Source organism: Oncorhynchus nerka, linkage group LG25, assembly GCF_034236695.1.
Source record: "Oncorhynchus nerka isolate Pitt River linkage group LG25, Oner_Uvic_2.0, whole genome shotgun sequence".
Classification (NCBI taxonomy): Eukaryota; Metazoa; Chordata; class Actinopteri; order Salmoniformes; family Salmonidae; genus Oncorhynchus; species Oncorhynchus nerka.
The window spans coordinates 20,966,147-20,992,713 of record NC_088420.1 but is presented as its reverse complement, the minus strand read 5'-3'; the positions used below and the strand labels follow the sequence as shown (position 1 = coordinate 20,992,713).

General features: G+C 41.6%; 1 protein-coding gene across 2 annotated transcripts in view; it reads left to right on the top strand.

Annotated features, from left to right (window-relative positions):
• LOC115109180 (ankyrin repeat domain-containing protein 13C) overlaps nucleotides 1–26,567 on the top strand; it is a 66,409-nt gene that overhangs the window by 21,279 nt on the left and 18,563 nt on the right. For both annotated transcript variants that reach the window (XM_029633835.2, XM_029633834.2), the window contains exons 4-6: nucleotides 21,278–21,363; nucleotides 22,349–22,394; nucleotides 24,919–24,985. In XM_029633835.2, coding sequence (XP_029489695.1) covers nucleotides 21,278–21,363; nucleotides 22,349–22,394; nucleotides 24,919–24,985 — 199 coding nt within the window. The remainder of the gene's footprint in view (nucleotides 1–21,277; nucleotides 21,364–22,348; nucleotides 22,395–24,918; nucleotides 24,986–26,567) is intronic.

The following is a 26,567-nucleotide window of genomic DNA, read 5'->3' as shown; positions in this document are numbered from 1 at the left end:
ATTAGGAAATGCATCTCTCATAGGCTGGGTATAGGCACGCCTCTGTATCTCCCCTGTTTGTCCCACAAGCATGGCCTGGTAGTGTTATGTCAAGCCCCCAAGTTGTAGAGCTACAGTTGAAGTCGGAAGTTTACATTCACTTATGTTGGAGTCATTAAAACTCATTTTTCAACCACTCCACACATTTTTTGTTAACAAACTATAGTTTGGCAAGTCGGTTAGGACTAGAGGTCGACTGATTAATCGGAATGGCCGATTAATTAGGGCCGATTTCAAGTTTTCATAACAATCGGAAATTTGTATTTTTGGACACCGATTTGGCGATTTATATATATATATTTTTTTGTGTTTCTTTTTTTTGTTTTTTTTTGTTTACACCTTTATTTAATCTTTATTTAACTAGGCAAGTCAGTTAAGAACACATTCTTATTTTCAATGACGGCCTAGGAACGGTGGGTTAACTGCCTCCTTCAGGGGCAGAACGACAGATTTTCACCTTGTCAGCCCGGGGAACCAATCTTGCAACCTTACAGTTAACTAGTCCAACGCAATAACAACCTGCCTCTCTCTCGTTGCACTCCACAAGGAGACTGCCTGTTACGCGAATGCAGTAAGCCAAGGTAAGTTGCTAGCTAGCATTAAACTTATCTTATAAAAAACAATCAATCAATCATAATCACTAGTTAACTACACATGGTTGATGATATTACTAGATATTATCTAGCGTGTCCTGCGTTGCGTATAATCTGACTGAGCATACAAGTATCTAAGTATCTGACTGAGCAGTGGTAGGCAGAAGCAGGCACGTAAACATTCATTCAAACAGCACTTTTGTGCGTTTTGCCAGCAGCTCTTCGTTATGCATCAAGCATTGCGCTGTTTATGACTTCAAGCCTATCAACTCCCGAGATGAGGCTGGTGTAACCGAAGTGAAATGGCTGGCTAGTTAGCGCTCGCTAATAGCATTTCAAATGTCAATCGCTCTGAGCATGTGGTTGTTTCCCTTGCTCTGCATGGGTAACGATGCTTCGAGGGTGGCTGTTGTCGTTGTGTTCCTGGTTCGAGCCCAGGTAGTAGCGAGGAGAGGGACGGAAGCTATACTGTTACACTGGCAATACTAAAGTGCCTATAAGAACATCCAATAGTCAAAGGTTAATGAAATACAAATGGTATAGAGGGAAATAGTCCTATAATTCCTATAATAACTACAACCTAAAACTTCTTAACTGGGAATATTGAAGACTCATGTTAAAAGGAACCACCAGCTTCCATATGTTCTCATCTTACTTAAACGTTAGCTTTCTTACATGGCACATATTGCACTTTTACTTTCTTCTCCAACACTTAGTTATTGCATTATTTAAAACAAATCATAATCATCATCATAATCGGTCGGCCTCTAGTTAGGACAACTACTTTGTGCATGACACAAGTAATTTTTCCAACAATTGTTTACAGACAGATTATTTCACTGTATCACAATTCCAGTGGGTCAGAAGTTTACATACACTAAATTGACCGTGCCTTTAAAAAGCTTGGAAAATTCCCGAAAATTATATCATGGCTTTAGAAGCTTCTGATTGACTAAAATTATGTAAATTAGTCTATTGGAGGTGTACCTTCAAACTCAGTGCCTACCTTCAAACTCAGTGCCTCTTTGCTTGACATCACGGGAAAATCAAAATAAGAAATAAGCCTGACTACGGTTTGCAACTGCACATGGGGACAAAGATCGTACTTTTTTGGTCTGATGAAACAAAAATAGAACTGTTTGGCCATAATGACCATCATTATGTTTGGAGGAAAAAGGTTGAGGCTTGCAAGCCGAAGAACACCATCCCAACCGTGAAGCACTTGGGTGGCAGCATTATGTTGTGGTGGTGCTTTGCTGCAGGAGGGACTGGTGCACTTCACAAAATAGATGGGATCATGAGGGGGGGAAATGATGTGGATATATTGACGCAATATCTCAAGACATCAGTCAGGAAGTTAAAGCTTGGTCGCAAATGGGTCTTCCAAATGGACAATGACCCCAAGCATACTTCCAAAGTTGTGGCAAAATGATTTAAGGACAACAAAGTCAAGGTATTGGAGTGGCCATCACAAAGCCCTGACCTCAACCCTATAGAACATTTGTGGGCAGAACTGAAAAAGTGCATGCGAGCAAGGAAGCCTACAAACCTGACTCAGTTACACCAGCTCTGTCAGGAGGAATGGGCCAAAATTCACCCAACTTATTGTGGGAAGCTTGTGGAAGGCTACTTGAAACGTTTGACCGAAGTTAAACACTTTAAAGGCAATGCTACCAAATACTAATTGAGTGTATGTAAACTTCTGACTTAACTTAAGTTAGGGAATTTTTACTAGGATTAAATGTCAGGAATTGTGAAACTGAGTTTAAATGTATTTGGCTAAGGTGTATGTAAACTTCTGACTTCAACTGTATATCTGTCACATCATTTTGACCCCATATTTGTATTTTTATTTCTAACCTCTGTCCTGTTGTAAAGCAGTAAAGTGCCCATGTTGTCACCCTACTCTTGGTTGTGAATCAAAGTACAAAGAAGATCATTTTGACAGGCTGAGACTGCATTCTGTCACTCTGAACGTGGCCAACCACAGGTCTGTTCTGGAATTAACTCGCCACAAAGGGAGCTTTTGAACTGCTAAAGTGAGTTAGAGGCCATAATGGAACATTGCACTTAAAAAGGGACTAGGATAACATTTTTTTTAAACTTCATTTGGCTGTTCATCATTGTCTCTAGCCTTATGAACTTCTGCTGGTCAGAGTAACGTTAGCCGAGTCATGAGAAGCATACATTTCCTCTGACTGACATTTCTCATTCTTTAAGAACACACTGCATTTTAGATCATAAAAACTCTAACCTCCTCCCTCTATGGCCAGCTTTGATATATTGTGGGTGTGTAAGAAGCCTGATGTATTGTATGATTCTCCCTCTTTCTTCCCATGGATCATGACAGTACATCTATGGGAGGGGGAGTGTGCTTTGATGGGTTTCTTTGGGTTTGTGGTTGTTATAAAGGGGGACTGTGGTATGTACTGTACCTTGAGTGGGATGCATACAATGGGGCAAAAAAGTATTTAGTCAGCCACCAATTGTGCAAGTTCTCCCACTTAAAAAGATGAGAGGCCTGTAATTTTCATCATAGGTACACTTCAACTATGACAGACAAAATGAGAAAAACAAATCCAGAAAATCACATTGTAGAATTTTTAATGAATTTATTTGCAAATATGGTGGAAAACTTTTGTTATTGACCAAATACTTATTTATCTCAATACTTTGTTATATACCCTTTGTTGGCAATGGCAGAGGTCAAACGTTTTCTGTAAGTCTTCACAAGGTTTTCACACACTGTTGCTGGTATTTTGGCCCATTCCTCCATGCAGATCTCCTCTAGAGCAGTGATGTTTTGGGGCTGTTGCTGGGCAACATGGACTTTCAACTCTCTCCAAAGATTTTCTATGGGGTTGAGATCTGGAGACTGGCTAGGCCACTCCAGGACCTTGAAAATCTCACGATACATGGCCCCATTCATTCTTTCCTTTACACGGATCAGTCGTCCTGGTCCCTTTGCAGAAAAACAGCCCCAAAGCATTATATTTCCACCCCCATGCTTCACAGTAGGTATGGTGGTGTTTGGATGCAACTCAGCATTCTTTGTCCTCCAAACACGACGAGTTGAATTTTTACCAAAAAGTTATATTTTGGTTTCATCTGACCATATGACATTCTCCCAATCTTCTTCTGGATCATCCAAATGCTCTCTAGCAAACTTCAGACGGGCCTGGACTGGCTTAAGCAGGGGGACACGTCTGGCACTGCAGGATTTGAGTCCCTGGCGGCATAGTGTGTTACTGATGGTAGGCTTTGTTACTTTGTCCCAGCTCTCTGCAGGTCATTCACTAGGTCCCCCCGTGTGGTTCTGGGATTTTTGCTCACCGTTCTTGTGATCATTTTGACCCCACGGGGTGAGATCTTGCGTGGAGCCCCAGATTGAGGGAGATTATCAGTGGTCTTGTACGTCTTCCATTTCCTAATAATTGCTCCCACAGTTGATTTCTTCAAACCAAGTTGCTTACCTATTGCAGATTCAGTCTTCCCAGCCTGGTGCAGGTCTACAATTTTGTTTCTGGTGTCCTTTGACAGGTCTTTGCTCTTGGCCATAGTGGAGTTTGGAGTGTGACTGTTTGAGATTGTGGACAGGTGTCTTTTATACTGATAACAAGTTCAAACAGGTGCCATTAATATAGGTAACGAGTGGAGGACAGAGGAGCCTCTTAAAGAAGAAGTTACAGGTCTGTGAGAGCCAGAAATCTTGCTTGTTTGTAGGTGACCAAATACTTATTTTCCACCATAATTTGCAAATAAATTAATTAAAAATCCTACAATGTGATTTTCTGGAATTTTGTTTCTCATTTTGTCTGTCATAGTTGAAGTGTACCTATGATGAAAAATTACAGGTCTCTCTCGTCTTTTTAAGCGGGAGAACTTGCACAATTGGTGGCTGACTAAATACTTTTTTGCCCCACTGTACACTGGAGAGCAGAGTACACCATGGCTGCCTTCTGTAATGTGTACCATGCATGGCTATATATGTAGCAGGCATAAAAGAAACACCAGAAACTAGAACCTCTTATATATTGGTCTTGGGAGCAAAACTGACGGGAGGTTCTCTTCTGCACTGTTCAACCAATCCAGGAAATGTGGTGTGTCGCCTTGTTAATGTCCAAAAGCGGAAGTCGCGTCACAGGCTCTCTTTCCGTTTCCCCTAAAAAGCAGAACATTCGATTGTTGTGAACTCAGATAGGAAACAACACCTTCACTTTGCTGATCCTCAACACTGTTGCCCCACAAGGATGCGTGCTCAGCCCCCTCCTGTACTTCATATTCACCCATGACTGCGTGGCCACGCACGCCTCCAACTCAATCATCAAGTGTGCAGACGACACAACAGTAGTAGGCCTGATTACCAACAATGACGAGGCAGCCTATAGGGAGGAGGTGAGGGGTGTGGTGTGCCAGGAAAATTAACTAATAAGAAATAACACAAAAAAACTGAACCTGAGAAAGCATAACTATTCCCCCCCCCTCCAAAGTCAATACTTTGTAGAGCCACCTTTTGCAGCAATTACAGCTGCATGTCTCTTGGGATATGTCTCTATAAGCTTGGCATATCTAGCCAATTGAGCAGTTTTGCCTTAAAGAATGGGCAAAAATCCCATCTCCTTCAAGTTGGATGGGTTCCGCTGGTGTACAGCAATCTTTAAGTCATACCACAGATTCTCAATTGGATTGAGGTCTGGGCTTTGACTAGGCCATTCCAAGACATTTAAATGTTTCCCCTTAAACCACTCGAGAGTTGCTTTGGTAGTATGCTTAGGGTCATTGACAGGGTCTTGGCCAGGTCACAGTTGTAAATGAGAACTTGTTCTCAACTGGCCTACCTGGTTAAATAAAGGTGAAAGAAAAATAAAATTGTCCTGCTGGAAGGTGAACCTCTGTCCCAGTCTCAAATCTCTGGAAGACTGAAATAGGTTTCCCTCAAGAATTTCCCTGTATTTAGTGCCATCCATAATTCCATCAATTCTGACTAGTTTCCCAGTCCCTGCCGATGGAAAAACACGGGATGGTGTTCTTGGGGTGATGAGAGGTGTTGGGTTTGTGCCAGACATAGCGTTTTCCTTGATGGCCAAGAAGCTAAATTTTATTCTCATCTGACCAGAGTACTTTCTTCCATATGTTTGGGGAGTCTCCCACATGACCTTTGGCGAACACCAAACGTGTTTGCTTATTTTTTTCTTTAAGCAATGGCTTTTTTTCTGGCCACTTCCGTAAAACCCAGCTCTGTGGAGTGTATGGCTTAAAGTGGTCCTATGGACAGATGCTTCAATCTCCGCTGTGTAGCTTTGCAGCTCCTTCAGGGTTATCTTTGGTCTCTTGGTTGCCTCTCTGATTAACGCCCTCCTTGCCTGGTTGTGAGTTTTGGTGGGCGGCCCTCTCTTGGCAGGTTTGTTTTGTACCATATTCTTTCCATTTTTTAGTAATGGATTTAATGGTGCTCCGTGGGATGTTCAAAGTTTCGGATATTTTTTATTTATAACCCAACCCTGATCTGTACTTCTCCACAACTTTGTCCCTGACCTGTTTGGAGAGCCCCTTGGTCTTCATGGTGCCGCTTAGTGGTGTTGCAGACTCTGGGGCCTTTCAGAACAGGCGTGTGTGTGTATGTTTGTGTGTATATATATATATATATATATATATATATACTGAGATATTGTGACAGATCATGTGACACTTAGATTGCACACAGGTGGACTTTATTTAATGAATTATGTGACTTCTGAAGGTAATTGGTTGCACCAGATCTTATTTAGGGGCTTCATAGCAAAGGGGTGAATACATATGCACGCACCATTCAGTTTTTTATTTTTTAGAATTCTTTGAAACAAGTTATTTTTTAAATTTCACTTTACCAATTTGGAATATTTTGTGTATGTCCATTAGATGACATCCACATGAAATCCATTTAAATTACAGGTTGTAATGCAACAAAATAGGAAAAACGGCAAGGGGGTGAATACTTTTGCAAGGCACTGTATGTGACAAATTAAATTTGATCTCCAGGGTCTATGGATACCCACCATCCATTTGGTCTGTGTTACTTGGTAACTGTTTTAAAGGAGAGAGGCACTCATTATTTCAAATGATTTTTTATTATTTTTATTATATGATGTTCGGCTACACTTCGACCTGTGTTGGTTGATGCACGCACCTACCTTCTGACTCACTAACTGTGTAGTTCCAAGGCATCATGGGTCTCTTATCACACTGCCACGCCACCCTCACTTAAATGAATCACTTTTATTCTTAGCTGTTGACTCAGTTCCTGTAAATCTTGTAAATGACTACAGTAGGTATATAGGCCTGGCCCTGTCATATGACCTGGCTGTCAGTAAGGCAGAAGAGTAGTACTGAACAGTTTTCCATATTTGTTTTTGTTTTTAGCCAGATGGTAGACTTACTGTATATTGCCTGATCACCCAAACTCCTTTCTCCCGGCAAACGCTACACCACTCCCACATATGTTAATTTCTCCTCTGCAATGAGTCTGGATCTTAGTACCACAACGATTTCTGGAATGGAAAAACATTCTAACCATTCTGATTGGTACCAGAAACCAATTGGGTTTGGCAAGAGTCCCCCCCGTCCCCCCCAAAAAAAGAAAATGTGTCATTGACTTTGCTACTCTGATTGGTTAGAGATGATCCAATCTCTGATTTACTTTTTGTACAACACCCCTCATTTTGACGTCAACACAAACAACTTCAATGATGGCGGTCTCAGACTAAAGTATGTAGTGAACAACCCAGCTAGCACATAATGTTCTGAGAATCATGTTTCTTAGGTGAGAATTTCAGAACTTCAGCAAAACGTTTTCTACACGTTTTCTACATGTTTCCTCATGGTTCTATTTAAAGTCATGTTCACATTAAGAAAACTTACCATAAAAACACACAAGAAAATACTAAGGTTCAAAGAACATTCTAAGAACGTTATTTTAAAACATATACATTCCGTTCTCGGCATCAACAAAACTCTACCCTCTATCTTGTTAAGTGTGTTCAGGTGTGTTGGCTTCGCCCACTAATTGGCCACAGCTGATCTTAATCAAATCAAATCAAATGTATTTATATAGCCCTTCGTACATCAGCTGATATCTCAAAGTGCTGTACAGAAACCCAGCCTAAAACCCCAAACAGCAAGCAATGCAGGTGTAGAAGCACGGTGAGTGCTAGTTTCCTTTGAAATGGAGTCTGTTTGAATAGACAAAAATTAAAAGCTTAGGTAGCTCCATCCTTGTGGCGCTGTAGACTAAGTCCATGGATTGAGAGCAGAAGATCGTAGGTTTAAATCTCACAATAAAAAATAAATGTTTGTTTTCAAGTGCCCTACCTGTGCTTGGAGTTCAAAACAGTTAACCCAAACTAAGCTGGGGATAGAGAAGCAAAATAATGAAGTTTGAGTCAGGCAAAGACTTACTGTAATGTGGTCTGTGTGTAGCTGGTGTATAGGAGTCAGGCGCAGGAAAGCAGAGATAAGTAAATAAACGTACTTTACTCAAAATATACAAATGCGATACAATAAAGAGAGCTCACATTAACGGACCGTACTACATACAAACAATTACTCACAAACAGACGTGGGGGAACAGAGGGTTAAATAATGAACAACTAATTGGGGAATTGAAACCAGGTGTGTAAGACAAAGACAAAACAAATGGAAAATGAAAAGTGGATCGGTGATGGCTAGAAGGCCGGTGACGTCGACCGCCGAACGCCTCCCGAACAAGGAGAGGGACCGACTTCGGCGGAAGTCGTGACACATACAGTGCCATCAGAAAGTATTCATACCCCTTGACTTATTCCACATTTTGTTGTGTTACAACCCAAATTCCAAATGGATTAAATAAATAAAAAATCTCACCCATCTACACACAATATCCCATAATGACAGTGACATTTTTGCAAATTTATTGAAAATTCAATACAGAAATATTTAATTTATATAAGTATTCACACCCCTGAGTCAATACATGTTAGTATCACCTTCAGCAGTGATTACAGCTGAGTCTTTCTGGGTAAGTCTCTCTATTATTTTTCAAACTCTTCAAGCTCTCTTAAGTTGGTCATTGCTAAACAGCCATTTTCAAGTCTTGCCATAGATTTTCAAGCCATAGATTTTCAGAAACATTCAATGTCATAACATGATGCAGCCACCACCATGCGTGGCACTCAGTGATGTGTTGTGTTGGAATTGCCTCAAACAACCCTATTCTGTACAGACTTCCTTCCTCCCTAAATTGGGGGGGACGGGACTATGTACAGAAAGTGCTGAAATTTCTAAACGCTTTACCCGATATGGATGAAAATAACCTCAAATTAAAGCTGACCGCCTGTACTATAACTTCATAATCATTGTTTAATTTCAAACTTTGAAAAGAAAAAATGCTTCACTGTCCCAAAAATGTACAGAGGGCACTGTAATTCATATGCCTAAAAGTACCGTAGAGCTCTTTTTTCTTGCATACAATATAGCTGGATCGCACCATCCTTCCCCTAGGCATTCGCCACCCTGCAGCACCCCAACACATCCCACTCAGCTTTAGGATCTTAGTGAAACATTCATTATTGTTTTCAGGTGTTAGGCCAAGGCCAGAGTGACAACCAACAGTACGGTAGACTCCCAGGGCCAGGACTGAGCAGCCCAGCAGCTAGGGATTGCCTAAATAGTTATCTCCCCTGACGTGGGCATGTTGTCAATACAGACTATTTTTGTCGTACAGTATTCCATAGAAGGCATCCATACCTTGTGAAAGTTGCAAAGTATACCCTTAATCTTGTACTAAATCTAATCTAGTGATACATAACTTGACATTTCTGCCATACATTGTGGGAGGATAACCAACCTTCCAATTACTGGCAATGCATTTCTTAGGTGCTATTAATGCTAGGCTACACAATTTTATCTGATAAGTATCAACATTTCCAAGTAAACAAGGAGAAGGGAGAATCTGTAGACCTGCTGAGTTAAAAGAACATACTCTTTGCCAGAATTCAGCCAGCCTTCACAAGAGCATAACATTATGCAAATATGTCCTCTTGTGTTTTACACCTCCAGCAGAGGAATGACATTTCTGAGTGCATGAAATTTGCAAAATGTTCTAAAAACCTGTTTTCGCTTTGTCATTGTGGGGTATTGTGTGTAGATTGAGGGGGAAAAAACATTTAATCCATTTTAGAATAAGGCTGTAATGTAACAAAATGAGGAAAAAGGGAAGGGGTCTGAATACTTTTCGAATGCACTGTATGCATCTATTCATCATCATCAATAGTGTCTCCTAGGTCTTCCTTACATTTTAGTTGTACATGTTTTGTATCATCAGGAAAAGCCTCTATCAACCCTTGATACAATGTGGAAATAAACTTTAGAAATTTGTTAGACTTCCTTAAAATAGTTTAAATGTTTGAAGCTTCTGGCTTGTCCAGTGTTTGCTGCACAGAGAGAATAAAGTGTTGCATCTGCAAAAGTTCACCTTGGCGACACCACAGACTGGTCTACCCTGGTTGCCTGTCCCTGCTGAGACCCCTGTCACCATCTGATCCTGCTATAAAGCATGACAAAGAATGACCTTGGTGTACATTTATACATTGATTCTATTCTTGGATAATATAATGGTTCAATAATTGAAGTCACCATTATTCCCAGATCCCAGACTGTAGCTTTAAGCTTTAGTCATGTAGCTACTGTAGGCCTTGAAAATAAAAGAGCGCTGCACACTCTAGGAGCTCAGATGCAAAAATGTAATTACCAACGTTTCGACAGCCAAGCGGTCTTCATCAGGGTGATGGTCACCCTGATGAAGACAGCTAGGCTGTCGAAACGTTGGTAATTACATTTTTGCATCTGAGCTCCTAGAGTGTGCAGCTTTCTTTTATTTTCAAGTTTTCTACTCCGTTAGCCAGCACCTCGTCTTAATAGGTGTGCATTTCTTTTTATTCTAGATCGCTACTGTAGGCCTACCATAAACTCAAGATGGAACTTAGTATCAATTCACTGATTGTTTTAATATACTGCAAAATTCACTAGTCTTCCCTGGCTGTCTGACCCTGCTGGGACTCCTGTCACCATCTGATGCTGCTAAGACATGATGAGCATAGTGTTGTGTACTGACTGTGCGCCATGACATTGAAGCCTGTAGAGCTGTTTAAGCCATGTCGGAGTAGAGAATTATTTTGGGAAACTGACAGATCAATAACGTTACTTTGCTAAGTATTGGTCTTCATTCATTTGGCCACTGGTTTCATCATTTGACTTAGGTCTAATGTGATTGAGGGTTAAGTTAGTGAGCTAGCTAACGTTAGCCAACTTTTGGCTAGCTCTAATGGTAGCTACATCAACTGGCAAAAACTAGCCAAGTTAATTTACTTATGAAACAGGACAAAACAAAGGCTACAAAATATTTCCATACACACAACAGCTGTTATACTGCTACCTGACAGATACTGAGATAGCTAGAGGCTATCGCTGAACTGTTTGTGGTAGCTACTGTAGCAAAATCATTCACTTCAGACAGAACTTCAGTCGAGAGGGGATGAAACATTAGTTACTTCCTGTTAAGTCAAACAGCAGTTACCTTGCATCAGTCAAATAAAGAGTAGCCAATTTCTGCACTGCTTGCTTTTACAACTCAGAGAAAATGCCCAACACACACAGACAGCACCTGCCTCTGTTCATCTCTCCTATAAGCCAGCCTTTCAGAAGCTTTGCCTTCACACAGCCTATCCGTACATTATGTGGTGTCCGCGTGGTCCTAAAGCACACCCTTAATGTATAACTGTATTATTGACTGTATGTTTAGTTTATTCCATGTGTAACTCTGTGTTGTTGTTTCTGTCGCATTGCTTTGCTTTATCTTGGCCAGGTGGCAGTTGTAAATGAGAACTTGTTCTCAACTAGCTTACCTGGTTAAATAAAGGTGAAATAAAAAATAAAAAAGTGGTATTGGAGCGCCAAGTATAGGACAAAGGCTCCTTAACAGCATCTACCCCCAAGCCACAAGACTGCTAAACAAGACCCCACCCCCCTACATTTGTTTTGTGCATGGCTACACTCGCTGTTTATTATTTATGCATAGTCACTTCACCCCTACCTACATGTACAAATTACCTGGACCCCCTGTATATAGCCTCATTATTGTTATTTTGTTTACTTTTTATAATTTTTTACTTTTGTTTATTTGGTAAATATTTTCTTAACTCTTTTTGAACTGCACTGTTGGTTAAGGGCTTGTAAGTAAGCATTTCACGGTAAGGTCTACACTTGTTGTATTTGGCGCATGTGACAAATAACGTTTGATTTGAAGATGGTTATTTCCTCAGTCACAATATGCTAACTAAATGAAAACATTCTGCCTAATGGTGTTAATAGGTGTCTCTTTCTAGATCTGCGTGAGAGAGATGGATGGACAGTTGTCCACCACCCATCTGGAGACACAAAAGCCTAGGAAATGGATACTAGCTAGCTATTCTACTGTTTCTGTTCTGTTGATCTCACTTCACATGATGGAATATTGAATTACATATCCTTTGTAGTGACTGCCCTCCCCATCTTTTACAATCATGTAAAAAACAATCATGCTTTTTATTTCTCTCTCATTATAATCAAATGAAAGTCATTAGTTTATTACTCTCATTAGGATGGCTGACATCTAGCCCTAAGTGCTCACATCAATCACAATGCAGCAGCCTATGAAATAGTTCAAAAGCAGGCTCTGGTCCCCTGGGTTTGGCGCTATGGTGGCTTATCATATGGGGCTTTTACTGTCCAGCGCCCTGCTGGGTGCTTTGATTAGAATGGCAGGGGAATTCTGCCATCAAAGCCCAATGGAGATGGAAGTGATTTGTCCCATAGCCTCTGATGTGGCAGGAGAACTGGAAAATTGGAGCGCCCTGCTCTGTCTATGACCGACTGCTAGCTTAGCCTGTTCTGTTGTGCCGCCAATAATGAATAGGTATTTTGCCTGCAGTGAAGCCTAGTGCTGCCTAGTGCTTACACTGTGTCAATATTTACTGTCCTCTCCCTGCTACTCGAAAGCTGGCTGACAGGTGTAGTTCATTTTTCACTGGTGGAGGCGTGTTGGATAAACAATATTATTTCAGGTCTTGGTTATGTGGTGGATTCATTAGCATTAATAATACATGATCTATTATGATTTATTATTAACAATCCAGACCCCTTTCAGACAGGAAATTGCTTCTATAGCCATGATTTGGTCTGGATGAGGGTGAATAGGCCTAATTATAGAGAGGTGGTCCAGTGTTGAGGTCCGTGTCAGCTCGGCCCATTTATGCTGGGTGGTCTGTGGGCAGATGGTGAGTTATTCCTCCCTCCTCTCCCCTCTCTGGTCTCTCCCACCGAGGGACGGTGAGGATCAGGAGGCTCGCCCATCCGGAGCCTGTCGCCTCTCATTAGGCAACCAGGCCTGCGAAAAACAGAGAGATGCCTGGCCCCCAAAACACCAAAACATAGCCCAGCACAGAGCTTGGCCCCCGTGGCCTAGTTTCATTAACAGCACCAATGTCTCTGCTTCCTTTGGTTTCCTCTTTGGGTCTGTGAACTCAAATCAAATTTTATTGGTCGCGTACACATATTTAGCAGATATTATTGGGGATATATCAAAATGCTTGTGTTTCTAGCTCCAACAGTACAGTAATATCTAACAATACACACATCTAAAAGTAAGAGAACGGAATTAAGAAATATAGAAATATGAGGATGAGCCATGTCAGTCCGGAGTCTAAAAAAAAAAGTACATTATTGTCTACACATCCCATCATATACAGTGCCTTGCGAAAGTATTCAGCCCCCTTGAACTTTGCGACCTTTTGCCACATTTCAGGCTTCAAACATAAAGATATAAAACTGTATTTTTTTGTGAAGAATCAACAAGTGGGACACAATCATGAAGTGGAACGACATTTATTGGATATTTCAAACTTTTTTAACAAATCAAAAACTGAAAAATTGGGCGTGCAAAATTATTCAGCCCCTTTACTTTCAGTGCAGCAAACTCTCTCCAGAAGTTCAGTGAGGATCTCTGAATGATCCAATGTTGACCTAAATGACTAATGATGATAAATACAATCCACCTGTGTGTAATCAAGTCTCTGTATAAATGCACCTGCACTGTGATAGTCTCAGAGGTCCGTTAAAAGTGCAGAGAGCATCATGAAGAACAAGGAACACACCAGGCAGGTCCGGGATACTGTTGTGAAGAAGTTTAAAGCCGGATTTGGATACAAAAATATTTCCCAAGCTTTAAACATCCCAAGGAGCACTGTGCAAGCGATAATATTGAAATGGAAGGAGTATCAGACCACTGCAAATCTACCGAGACCTGGCCGTCCCTCTAAACTTTCAGCTCATACAAGGAGAAGACTGATCAGAGATGCAGCCAAGAGGCCCATGATCACTCTGGATGAACTGCAGAGATCTACAGCTGAGGTGGGAGACTCTGTCCATAGGACAACAATCAGTCGTATATTGCACAAATCTGGCCTTTATGGAAGAGTGGCAAGAAGAAAGCCATTTCTTAAAGATATCCATAAAAAGTTCCAACAAGACAATGATCCAAAGCAAAATCTACAATGGAATGGTTCAAAAATAAACATATCCAGGTGTTAGAATGGCCAAGTCAAAGTCCAGACCTGAATCCAATCGAGAATCTGTGGAAAGAACTGAAAACTGCTGTTCACAAATGTTCTCCATCCAACCTCACTGAGCTCGAGCTGTTTTGCAAGGAGGAATGGGAAAAAATGTCAGTCTCTCGATGTGCAAAACTGATAGAGACATACCCCAAGCGACTTACAGCTGTAATCGCAGCAAAAGGTGGCGCTACAAAGTATTAACTTAAGGGGGCTGAATAATTTTGTACACGCCCAATTTTTCAGTTTTTGATTTGTTAAAAAAGTTTGAAATATCCAATAAATGTCGTTCCACTTCATGATTGTGTCCCACTTGTTGTTGATTCTTCACAAAAAAATACAGTTTTATATCTTTATGTTTGAAGCCTGAAATGTGACAAAAGGTCGCAAAGTTCAAGGGGGCCGAATACTTTCGCAAGGCACTGTATGTGTAGATCCAATGCCTTCGGAAAGAATTCAGAACCCTTGACTTTTTCCACATTTTATTACGTTACAGCCTTATTCTAAAATTGATTAAATAAATAGAAATCCTCGATAATCTGAACACAATACCCCATAAGCAAAAATAGTTTTTTAGAAAAACTTAAATATCACATTTACATAAGTATTAAGTCACTTTGCCATGAGACTCGAAATTGGGCTCAAGTGCATTCTGTTTCCATTGATCATCCTTGAGATGTTTCTACAACTTGATTGGAGTCCACCTGTGGTAAATTCAATTGATTGGACATGTTATGGAAAGGCACACACACCTGTCTATATAAGGTCCAACAGTTGACAGTGCATGTCAGAGCAAAAACCAAGCCATGAGGTTGAAGAAATTGTCCGTAGAGCTCCGAGACAGGATTGTGTCGAGGCACAGATCAGGGGAAGAGTACCAAAACATTTCTGCAGCATTGAAGGTCCCCAAGAACACAGTGGCCTCCATCATTCTTAAATGGAAGAAGTTTGGAACAACCTAGGACTCTTCCTAGAGCTGGCTGCCCAGCCAATCTGAGCAATCGGGGGAGAAGGGTCTTGGTCAGGGAGGTGACCAAGAACCCGATGGTCACTCTGACAGTGCTCTAGAGTTCCTCTGTGGAGATGGGAGAACCTTCCAGAAGGACAAACATCTCTACAACACTCTACCAATCATGCCTTTATGGTAGAGTGGCCAGACAGAAGCCACTCCTCAGTAAAAGGCACTTGACAGCCCATTTGGAGTCTTTGGCCAGAATGCCAAGCGTCATGTCTGGAGGAAACCTTGGATCATTCCTACTGTGAAGCATGGTGGTGGCAGCATCATGCTGTGGGGGTGTTTTTCACCTGAAAATAGCTGTGCGGGAACACTCCTCATCCAACCTGACAAAGCTTAAGAGGATCTGCAGAGAAGAATGGAAAAAACTACCCAAATACAAATCTGCCAAGCTTGTAGCATCATACCGAAGAAGACTCAAGGCTGTAATTGCTGCCAAAGGTGCTTCCACAAAGTACTGAGTAAAGGGTCTGAATACTTATGTAAACGTGAATTTCCATTTAAAATATAAATTGACCCCAAAAAATAAAGCTGTTTTTGCTTTGTCATTATGGGGTATTGTGTGTATATTTATAATGAGGCTGTAACGTAACAAAATGTGAAAAAATCAAGGGGTATTTACATACACAATACCAGTCAAAAGTTTGTACACATCTACTCATTCAAGGGTTTTACTTTATTTGTACTATTTTCTACATTGTAGAATAATAGTTAAGACATCAAAACTATGAAATAACACATAGAATCATGTAGTAACCAAAAAAGTGTTAAACAAATCAACATTTATTTGAGATTCTTCAAAGTAAGAAGGAAAGAAATTCTACAAATTAACTTTTAACAAGGCACACCTGTTAATTGAAACACATTCCAGGTGACTACCTCATGAAGCTCGTTGAAAGAATGCCAAGAGTGTGCAAAGCTGTCATCAAGGGTGGCTACTTTGAAGAATCTCAAATATATCATATTTTTTTGTTTTGTTTTGAACACTTTTTTGGTTACTACATGATTCCATATGTGTTATTTCATCAATTTGATGTCTTCAATATTATTCTACAATGTAGAAAATAGTAAAAATAAAGAAAAACCCTGGAATGAGTAGGTGTGTCCAAACTTTTGACTGGTACTGTATCTGATGGGATGTGTGGACATTATGTACAGTATATTGATAGAATTTATATATCTGAAGAATACGTGGATAGAATAGTATATGTACAGCAATAGTTGAATAGGATAGCCTTGACTAAAATACAGTATATACATATGAAGTGGGTAAAAACCTATGTAAACATTAAAGTGACCAGTGTTCCATGACTATGTACATAGGGCAGAAACCTCTAAGGTGCAGGTTTGAGAAACCGGGTGGTAGCCGGCAAGTGTAAGTGACTAAAGTTCAGGGCAGGGTACTGGGTGAAGGCCGGCTTGTGGTGACTATTTAACAGTCTGATGGCCTTGAGATATAAGCTGTTTTTCAGTCTCTCAGTCCCAGCTTTGATGCACCTGTACTGACCTCGTGTTCTGGATGGTAGCGGGATGAACAGGCCATGGCTCAGGTGCTGTAGATATCCTGGAGGCTAGGCGGATCGTTCCATTCTCTGGAGCAGGGGTGTCAAACTCAAATACCCAGTGGGCCAAAATGTAAAACCTGAACAAAGTCACGGGCCAACATTGAACAAATTAACCTTTTAATATGGACCCAAACAAGTTTTGCTTTAACATTGAATATGGAACAAGCATCGCTTATTACTATACAATATATAATTTAATAGTGGAGACATGCAAAATCGAATTTCAAATGAAAAAACACATCAATCAAATCAAATTTATTTATATAGCGCTTCGTACATCAGCTGATATCTCAAAGTGCTGTACAGAAACCCAGCCTAAAACCCCAAACAGCAAGCAATGCAGGTGTAGAAGCACGGTGGCTAGGAAAAACTCCCTAGAAAGGCCAAAACCTAGGAAGAAACCTAGAGAGGAACCAGGCTATGTGGGGTGGCCAGTCCTCTTCTGGCTGTGCCGGGTGGAGATTATAACAGAACATGGCCAAGATGTTCAAATGTTCATAAATGACCAGCATGGTCGAATAATAATAAGGCAGAACAGTTGAAAATGGAGCAGCAGCACAGTCAGGTGGAAGTTGAAACTGGAACAGCAGCATGGCCAGGTGGACTGGGGACAGCAAGGGCATTCATTTATTAAATAAATAAAATTTAAATAAAAATTGTATGCCTCTTTTCTATTTGCAGCCTTCTGATTTAAATACCAAAATAAACTTTTTCCACTGGCTAATAATTTTACAAATAAAATTATAATAAATCAATCAACCATTCAAGCCCATGCCTTGTAGCAAGAAAAAGTGCATAAAGAAAACGTTAATTATTGCACACTGGTCTAATCTGATGTGCCCAAGCCAGATACCTGGCATCTCTTCTTGGATGCTAGTTCATCAATGTCTGGGCTCAAGCTCTGAGCTGAAGAAATCCTCAGTATCGAGCGAAGATGTTCATCAGTCAGATGTCTCCTGTGAGTTGTTTTGGTCATCTTCATCGAGGAGAAAAGTTGCTCGCATAGATAAGTGCTGCCGAACATGGAGAGCATCTGAGCAGCTTGGGTGCGGAGCTGAGGCATTGTGTCAGGGATGAACCGTGGAAACTGTGCGGCGCCCACAGCATCATACTTTGACTTCAGCGTGTCGTTGCACTGGAGTTCAATCAGCTCCATTTGGATGTTGGTTGGTGCATTTTCCACATCAACTGCGAAGGGATTACTAAGCAGTTCAAACTTGCATTTCTGGGCATCGAAGTCGGCAAATCGCCGGCTAAACTCAGCGGCGAGAACACTGAGTTTTTCAGCAAACTGTGCGCATGGGAACACGGCGGTAGAGATCTGAGCTTTTATGGATTGGCAGCAGGGAAAATGGCAAGGGTTTCCTTGCAGCATCTGATTCTCCCACAGGCACAGTTTAGTTTTGAAGGCCCTCACTGCAGCGTACATGTCTGTGATGATGCGCCCGCCCCTGAAGCTGCAGGTTCAGCGCATCGAGATGGCTCGAGATGTCACAGAGAAAGGCCAGCTCACACAGGAACTTTTGCTCCCGGAGCTCTGCTGTATCCTTCCCTTTGGTTTCCAGGAATTGACATATTTCCTCACGCAGCTCGAAACATCTGTTCAGTACTTTTCCTCTGCTTAGCCATCTCACCTCTGTGTGATACGGCACGTCTGCGTATTCCGAACCACACTCCTCCAGAAAAGATTTAAACTGGCGGTGATTTAGACCTTTGGCTCTTATAAAGTTAACTACCTGTGTTACTGTGGTCATAACATGTTCCATCTTTAGGGCTTTGGCACACAGTGCTTCCTGATGTATGATGCAGTGGTAAACAGTTAGCTCACCTGCACAGTTCTCTTCCCGCATCTTCTCCCGAACCATGCCCACCAGTCCACTCTTTTTACCGCACATCGCTGGCGCACCATCTGTCGTTAATCCAACGAGTTTATCCCACGGCAGCTTTATTTCAGTTACACATTTGGAAACCTCCTCAAAGATTTCCTTTCCTGTGGTTGTGCCATGCATTGATTTGAATCCTAATAGCTCCTCCGTAACACACAGATTTGAGTCCACTCCACGGATGAAGACTGACAGCTGAGCAGTATCAGATGCGTCGCAGCTCTCATCCACAGCGAGGGAGAACGCAACAAAATCTTTTCCCTTTTCCATCAGTTGGTCATACAGATTGGTGGCAAGATCACATGTGCGATCAGCTACTGTGTTCCTGCTCAGGCTCACGTTTGAAAATGCTTGTTTTTTCTCTGGGCATATGAGGTCACAAAACTTTTTCATGAACTCTCCCTCATTAAAGGGCCGGGCTGATTTTGCGATCTCTGCTGCCACTATATAACTAGCCTTTACAGCAGCCTCGCTTTGTGATGTGGCTTTTTTAAACATATTCTGTTGTGAAACCAAACTTCTTTTCATCTCCTCTACTTTCTGGCTCCTTTGAGTCATGTCCAGGTCCTTGTATTTGTCATGGTGTTTCGTTTCATAGTGTCGTCTAATGTTGTACTCCTTACTTACAGCCACGTTGACACCACAAACAAGACAAACAGGTTTGTCTTTTACATATGTAAACAGATATTCTGCCTCCCACTTGTCCAGAAAGCTCCTGTTTTCTGCCTTTCTTTTCGCCACTTTTGGGAAGGATTAGCTCGCTGACAGTTGTAGCGTCTATGTTGCTATGACTACTGTCACAGAGGAGAGAGCGTTTCTGGGTCCTGTCCTGATTGGCGCGCGAAAACAGCAGAGCATTATGGGATTCGTAGTATTAGTGGTGAATGCGCTGTATAATACCGGCGGGCCAGCTCTAGTAGTAATTTGGTATTGTCTCGCGGGCCAAATATAATTACCCCACCCACGGGCCAGAGTTTGACACCCATGCTCTGGAGAGTCCTGTGGTTGCGCTTGGTGCAGTTGCCGTACCAGGCGGTGATACAGCCCGACGGGATGCTCTCCATGGTGCATCTGTAGAAGATTGTGAGGGTCTTAGGGGCCAAGCCACATTTCTTCAGCCTCCTGAAGTTGAAGAGGCACTGTTTTGTGCCTTCTTCACCCCACTCCGTGTGGGTGGACCATTTCAGATTGTCAGTGAAGTGTACGACGAGGAACTTGACGTTTTCCATCTTCTCTACTGCGGCCCCGTCGATGTGGATAGGGGGGTGCTCCTCTGTTGTTTTCTGAAGTCCACGATCAGCTCCTTTGTTTTGTTGACATTGAGGGAGAGGTTATTTTCCTGGCATGCACAGAATAAAGCATACATGTGTAGGCCTACAGTTAGCTTATTATTGTGGGATTTGTGTGTGTGTTTGTTCGGAAAACAACCTGTGTGATTGAATGGACAGATTAGGCCTACTTCAGCCCCTGCATTTGAAATGACCAAATTAAACACTATATGGTTTGTCTGCGACATGATTCCATTCCTTTTATTGGAGGTTTGTGGTTTTTATTTCATAAAAGCTGTTTTCTTCTAAAAGCATATTATATGTGGATTGCTCACATTGTCGTTTAATCCCCTGACGCCTCCTATAACTGCAATTAGCTGTTGTTCCCACCTCTCTTTGAACCACAGATAAATGTTAGTCGGGTGTGGCTGTTTCAGCTCGGTCTTATTTGTATGAAAACGAGAGGAATTAGGCTGAAAGCTTGTTAAGCTGGGTTGTCATGGTTAAAAGTCTCAGCTCTATTTGTCCTCCCTCGGGTCATTAAAGAGCTAACAGAGGTATCTCATTAATGGTCCACTTTATTGTTCATCTCATTTCCCTCTTTGAACTTCCTGGAATATATGTGATCCCTACCGGCAGTGTAGTTGGTGGGGGTTGTAAAGCCTGTTATGCCATTTCACTCTGGGAAGTCAATATAGTGTATATCAGGGACTAGAATTAGCAGTCAGTAGCAGTAGGTGTGTTTCCCCCATTATTGAAATTCATTGACAGTGTCATGTTTTTCTTTTACCTTTATTTTACTAGGCAAGTCAGTTAAGAACAAATTCTTATTTTCAATGACGGCCTAGGAACAGTGGGTTAACTGCCTGTTCAGGGGCAGAACGACAGATTTGTACCTTGTCAGCTCGGGGATTTGAACTTGCATCCTTCCGGTTACTAGTCCAACGCTCTAACCACTAGGCTACCCTGCCGCTGTACTGTGTGATCAAGATTTGAATAATGTGATGCTTAGCTACCCAGACACCAAATGATTCAGTCATCGCAACTAAGCTTTTAAAAGCATACAGTATAGATTGGGGTCAAGTTCAATGCAATTTGCATGGTGAAATGTGATCCTCTATTTAGCAATGTGCAATGCAGTTGATTGGGTACTTCCTCTTGAAGACCAATACCTAGAGATTCCAGTAATGATGATTGTTATTGCCGTATGTAGTTGTGGTCTCACTCCTCGCTCTCTCTGTACTTCTCTCTGTCAGTCACAGCGCTGCTAAGGAAGCTGAAACAGCAATCCAGAGAAAGTGTGGCGGACAAGAGGCCAAAGTTACTGAACGCCCTCAAAGAGGTACGGCACTGAGTCTCTCTCTCTCTCTCTTCTTTCCCCGTTGTTATTTAATATCCCTGATCCCTTGTAGTGTATTTGAGGTGTAAAAAGGCTTCTGAAGTCTGCAATGTCCACTTAACAACTACAAAAAAAATGTCTACATAATAATTTATATTTCCTGTTGCTGCAGGATTATTTCCCTGATGTAGCAAAATGTCTTAAACACACACAGACCCAGGCACTATCAGTCACTCAGTCACACACTAACTACTGTCATCACAACAATGCACCCCCAGAGAACGACCCTCTACATGCAGTGAATATGCCCTCGCCCTAGTCGCCTACGCTCAGGGATTATGCAGACAGACAGCAACATGGGCCAACCTGCATGAAAGGTGACATTCTCATAAACATTCTAACGACACAGGGGGAGGCAGATTCTCCACTCCACACACCCACTTGCACACTCACACACACAGTTGATAGTCTGGGCTTTGGGGAGCCTTGCAGCACTGTGGCTGGCATGATGTTGTCGAGGGTACGCTGTGGGCATGAACATCTGGTGCCCTGGGCATTAAGCCACTACCAGGTCAGTTGTGACTCCCCAAGAGGATGAACCTGAGTGCTGAAGAGAAGGAGAGCGCGATGGAGGAAAGGGATGAGAGAGCAGTTCTCTCCCGTGTTAGATGAGAGGATATTATCATTCCTGTGATGTCAGAGAGAGATTCTCTCTTAACTCCAGGGGATTATATTTCTCAGAGATGTGATGCGTTATTATTAATATTACATCACGGGAGGTTTTATTTCTGGTCAGTACTGTGAGATTAGTTGGGCCAGCTGTGTAATTTCAGAGCATTTGAACTACATATTGGATTCTAAACTCATTGAAGAAAATGAGGCTCAACTAGGCCATCTTTGATATGGTAATGTCTGTCAGGTCTACTTTTCCTCTGTTACTCTGGTGTATTTTGATTGATAATGTAATTGATATTCTGTTTCTTTCCAGCTGGGAGACTTTTACTTGGAGCTTCACTGGGACTTTCAAAGCTGGGGTGAGTTTGCTTTGCATTCCACACAAGTATATGATCAAATTACCCACAACCAGGCCTACTCACTACAACTGATCAGTTTATTTTTAACGACAGAGTGCATCTACTTAGATTAAAGTTGAAAAACTAGCATGGTTGAAATTGTTAAACAGAGTGTGTTTGTGTTAATATGGTGCTATCTCTAATAGCTATAATAATAATAATAGAGATTGTTTACAAGCCTGAGATAATCCTCACCCCCCCCCCCCCCCTCCACACACTGACAGAAAGACAGACACTCCCCCTGGTGGTGGCAATACATCATCCCACCACCAGCATTACTAAGGCCTATTAACTTGTACATCAATCAAATGTAATGTATTTTATAAAGCCCTTTTTACAGCAGAGTGCTAATACAGAAATCCAGCCTAAAATCCCAAAGAGCAAGCAATGCAGATGTAGAAGCACAACGTCTAGGTAAAACACAATGTCTAGAAACCTAGAGAGGAACCGGGCTCCAAGCGGTGGCCAGTCCTCTTCTGGCTGTGCTGGGTAGCGATTATAACATTGTCATTAATGCCATATCGTTCTTCAGAATGTAAAACGTTCATAAATTACCAGCAGGGTCAAATAATAATCATAGGGGTTATAGAGGGTGCAAAAGGTCAGCACCTTAGGAGTAAATGCCAGTTGGCTTTTTATAGCCGAGCATTCAGAGGTCAAGCGCAAGAGAGAGAATCAATTAATCTTATTTTTAGATGCATTATTCACGCAATGCCTATCGTTTCTTGGAATACATTATAGAGAAAATAATGTTACAAATGTCCTGCTTGTAAAGATTGTGTGACTGTTCACAACAGTAAAGAAAGGGATCCTGATTGTGTGAATTGGTAGAATTTGACAGGGGATGGAGCCGAGTGCCCCTATGTGGCAAGGGCTCAAATGTAAAGAATGTATTGGGAGATGCCTTTTAAATTATCACTGTTCAGGAGGGTGAAACATCATAGAACATTCAGATGGAATTCTATAGTGCAGAACAGATATAACAGAGAATTGAGCCAGCTCTGTTAATTCCATTTCTATCTGAAACATTCTAAACGTTTCACCTCAGACATTGAGAGACCAGGACCCCAGCAGTCCTTTTCAATATTCTGGGGATAAAACAGACACGTTGTCCAGTCTGTACTAGTGCAGATAAAAGGGAATTGATTTCCTCTCAGAGAGAGGTGCACTGCTGGCACACATGGCATTCATAGGCTCTGTTCCAATATCCATGCTAGCATACTTATATATACATTAGAATTAAGCAAGGGGGTGTGGTATAGGGCCAGTATACCAGGGCTGTTCTTATGCAACGCGGAGTGCCTTGATACAGCCCTTAGCCATGGTATATTGACAATATACCATAAACCCCCGAGGTGCCTTATTGCTATTATAAACTGGTTACCAACGTAATTAGTAATTAGCCATAAAAATAAATGTTTTGTCATGCCCATGGTATACGGTCTGATATAATCTAGAGGCGAAAGAAACGCACAACTATTTAGGTGAGGTGCTGGCTAGCAGAGTGGAACACTTTAAAAAATAAAGGAGAGCCGCACACTCTAGGAGCTCAGATGCAAAAATATTTATGTCCAACGTTTAGACAGACAAGCTGTCTTCATCAGGGTATAATGACAAACACTGCGGGATGACTCGTTTAAATAGTGTCAAATGACACACACAGGTGTCTGTAATCATGGCCGGGTGTGGCCTGATATCATTGGTTAATTCTCATATATTAAAATAGCATATAAAAAACATAAATGGATAATAGCGTATGATCATAGATACAATTTGGCTACAGAAGCCTACAAACATTTACAACAGCAAAATCACAATAATCACAAGAATGGCTTCAGATCAAAGTCTACGTTGAGACCGAAGGGAGCAAGGGCCTTTAAGTTAAAGATCCAGGCAGCCTCTCAATAAATTGTCGAGGTCACCCACTCTCCTAGGGAGGGTACATGTTTGATGCCATGTCACCCTCCCTAGGAGAGGGGGTGACCTCGACAATTTGTTGAAATGTTGGACATAAAATATTTTTTTAATCTGAGCTTCTAGAGTGTGCGATCTCCTTTATTTAAAAAAAAAATACGGTCTGATATACCACGGCTTTCAGCCAATCAGCATTCAGGGCTCCAACCACCCAGTTTATAATGAAGCAATATAGTACAGCATGCTAACGTAATTATTGAAACATCAACAATAGTGTGGTGTCTTCCAAGGGTCAGAAGTGGTCTCAAATCCTATTTGCACATAACCTAAATCAGTCACATAATACCTTCCGCATCTTTTTTATAGTTCTGTGACTGAGACCTTGATAAGGTGCAGGACTTTGGAAATCATTATTTAATGACAGTCTGGTGTTGGCTTGTAAAGAGTGTTAAATATTAAACTGCAGAACTGCATATTCCTGTGCAGGTATGGGCTCTGAAAGAGGGAATATAGGAACTTTGAAGTGGTTGGAGTTTCTAAACTTAGGACCATCTATTTCCCCATGTTGCAGTGCCTTTGCTTTCCAGAATCCTGCCCTCTGACGCCTGTAAGATCTACAAACAGGGGATCAACATCAGGTGAGTCAAGTCATCCCTTGTCATCCCTTGTTCAAAAAAATCTGATCTGCTTGGAGGACTGCTCGGCAGACGTCGGATCACTTACACAGTGAGGTGTTTGTTTAGCAACAATTTGCTTGAAGCCAAAAGACAAACCAGAAGACAAGACAAAAGACAAGATCATTGTAACAAATAAGCATGTCAAACGGATTACAACACATTATAAAGAGATGGGTGTGCCATCATGGATCACTGATTCATTAACCAGTACTGTACTGGTCTCAGCTGTTACAGCCTGTTCAATGTTTGTCCACACACACACAATGCACAATGTTGCTTCTCCTCCTCCGCAGCTCAAAATTGATACACTGTTCTTCACCAATCTTTAGCTTTGGTTGGGTGCCAGTCTGTTTCTCCTTCAGCCATCTTGTCCTAGTCTTGGTAGGGCAGAGATGCAGTTTCGTTAAATTCAGAAAGAGTCAGGTATTGAGCTTTCCCCTATGGACAAACCCAAGGAGCCACCTCTGTCCATCCAACAACATTAGACTGGTGCTTCTCCTGAGTGATGTACTCAGCTTTAGTATTATACTGAAAAAGTCAATGAGATATGGTAAAACCCACGATAATAAATGTCAATATGCCTTGATAAAACCCTTTATTGAAGCACTTTCAAGCTTTTAGAGCCCTTTTCAGTTTAGTAAAGATTCCTGGCCTTGAACACTACACCCGCTCCCAGCTTTATGGGCTTCTGTAAAGCCAACCCCAGCACGGTGGCTAATGACAAGAACGGTTAACTAGAGTGTGAAATCGGTTCTTGCACTGCTGTGACTGAGCAGCACGGCATCTGTTTGCAGTTCTATTACCTCGTCATCCCTCTCCAAATAATTACACTTAGTTAAAGAGATAACCAACACCTACTCTAACCCTACAGACTACATTATAATTGTCCCAGCGCCAAGTCGTCACATTCAATTATTCCCCATCCAGTAGCGAACTGACATCACCAGTTGGACTATACAGAATACAGTAAGGTTATCTGGTTTAATTGTTAGCAGGCTGGTTAATGTATGCTGTGTTGCTAAGATTTACAAGCCTCAGTGTTCATTGACAAGAAGCCAGGTTCAGACTGTGTTGTTCTTCAAAGGGCCTGCATTTTACAACACGCAGCTCTGGCATACCGTGATACTCACGCACATGCTCACAGAGACAGACAAATCAAAGTGTTTTCAGGCGTTGCTAGGTTACTTGCCTCAAATTGCCACCACTTCTCCCCTGCTCTGAATCTATGCAATGCTGGAGATTCAGGGATAATTATTCTCAGACACATGAAAGTATATGCATGTTGTGGTGAGTGGGTGGTGAAGAAAGAAAGTTCTCTAACATGCTTTCAAAATGTCAGTTGGAGAGGGGGGCCAAGGCATAACTTAATTTACATTCCAATGATTGAAAGTCTCCGCTCTGTCGTACCTCTCACTCTCCCTTTCGTGTCTATGTGCAGCACATATACAATGGGGCAAAAAAGTATTTAGTCAGCCACCAATTGTGCAAGTTCTCCCACTTAAAAAGATGAGAGAGGCCTGTAATTTTCATCATAGGTACACTT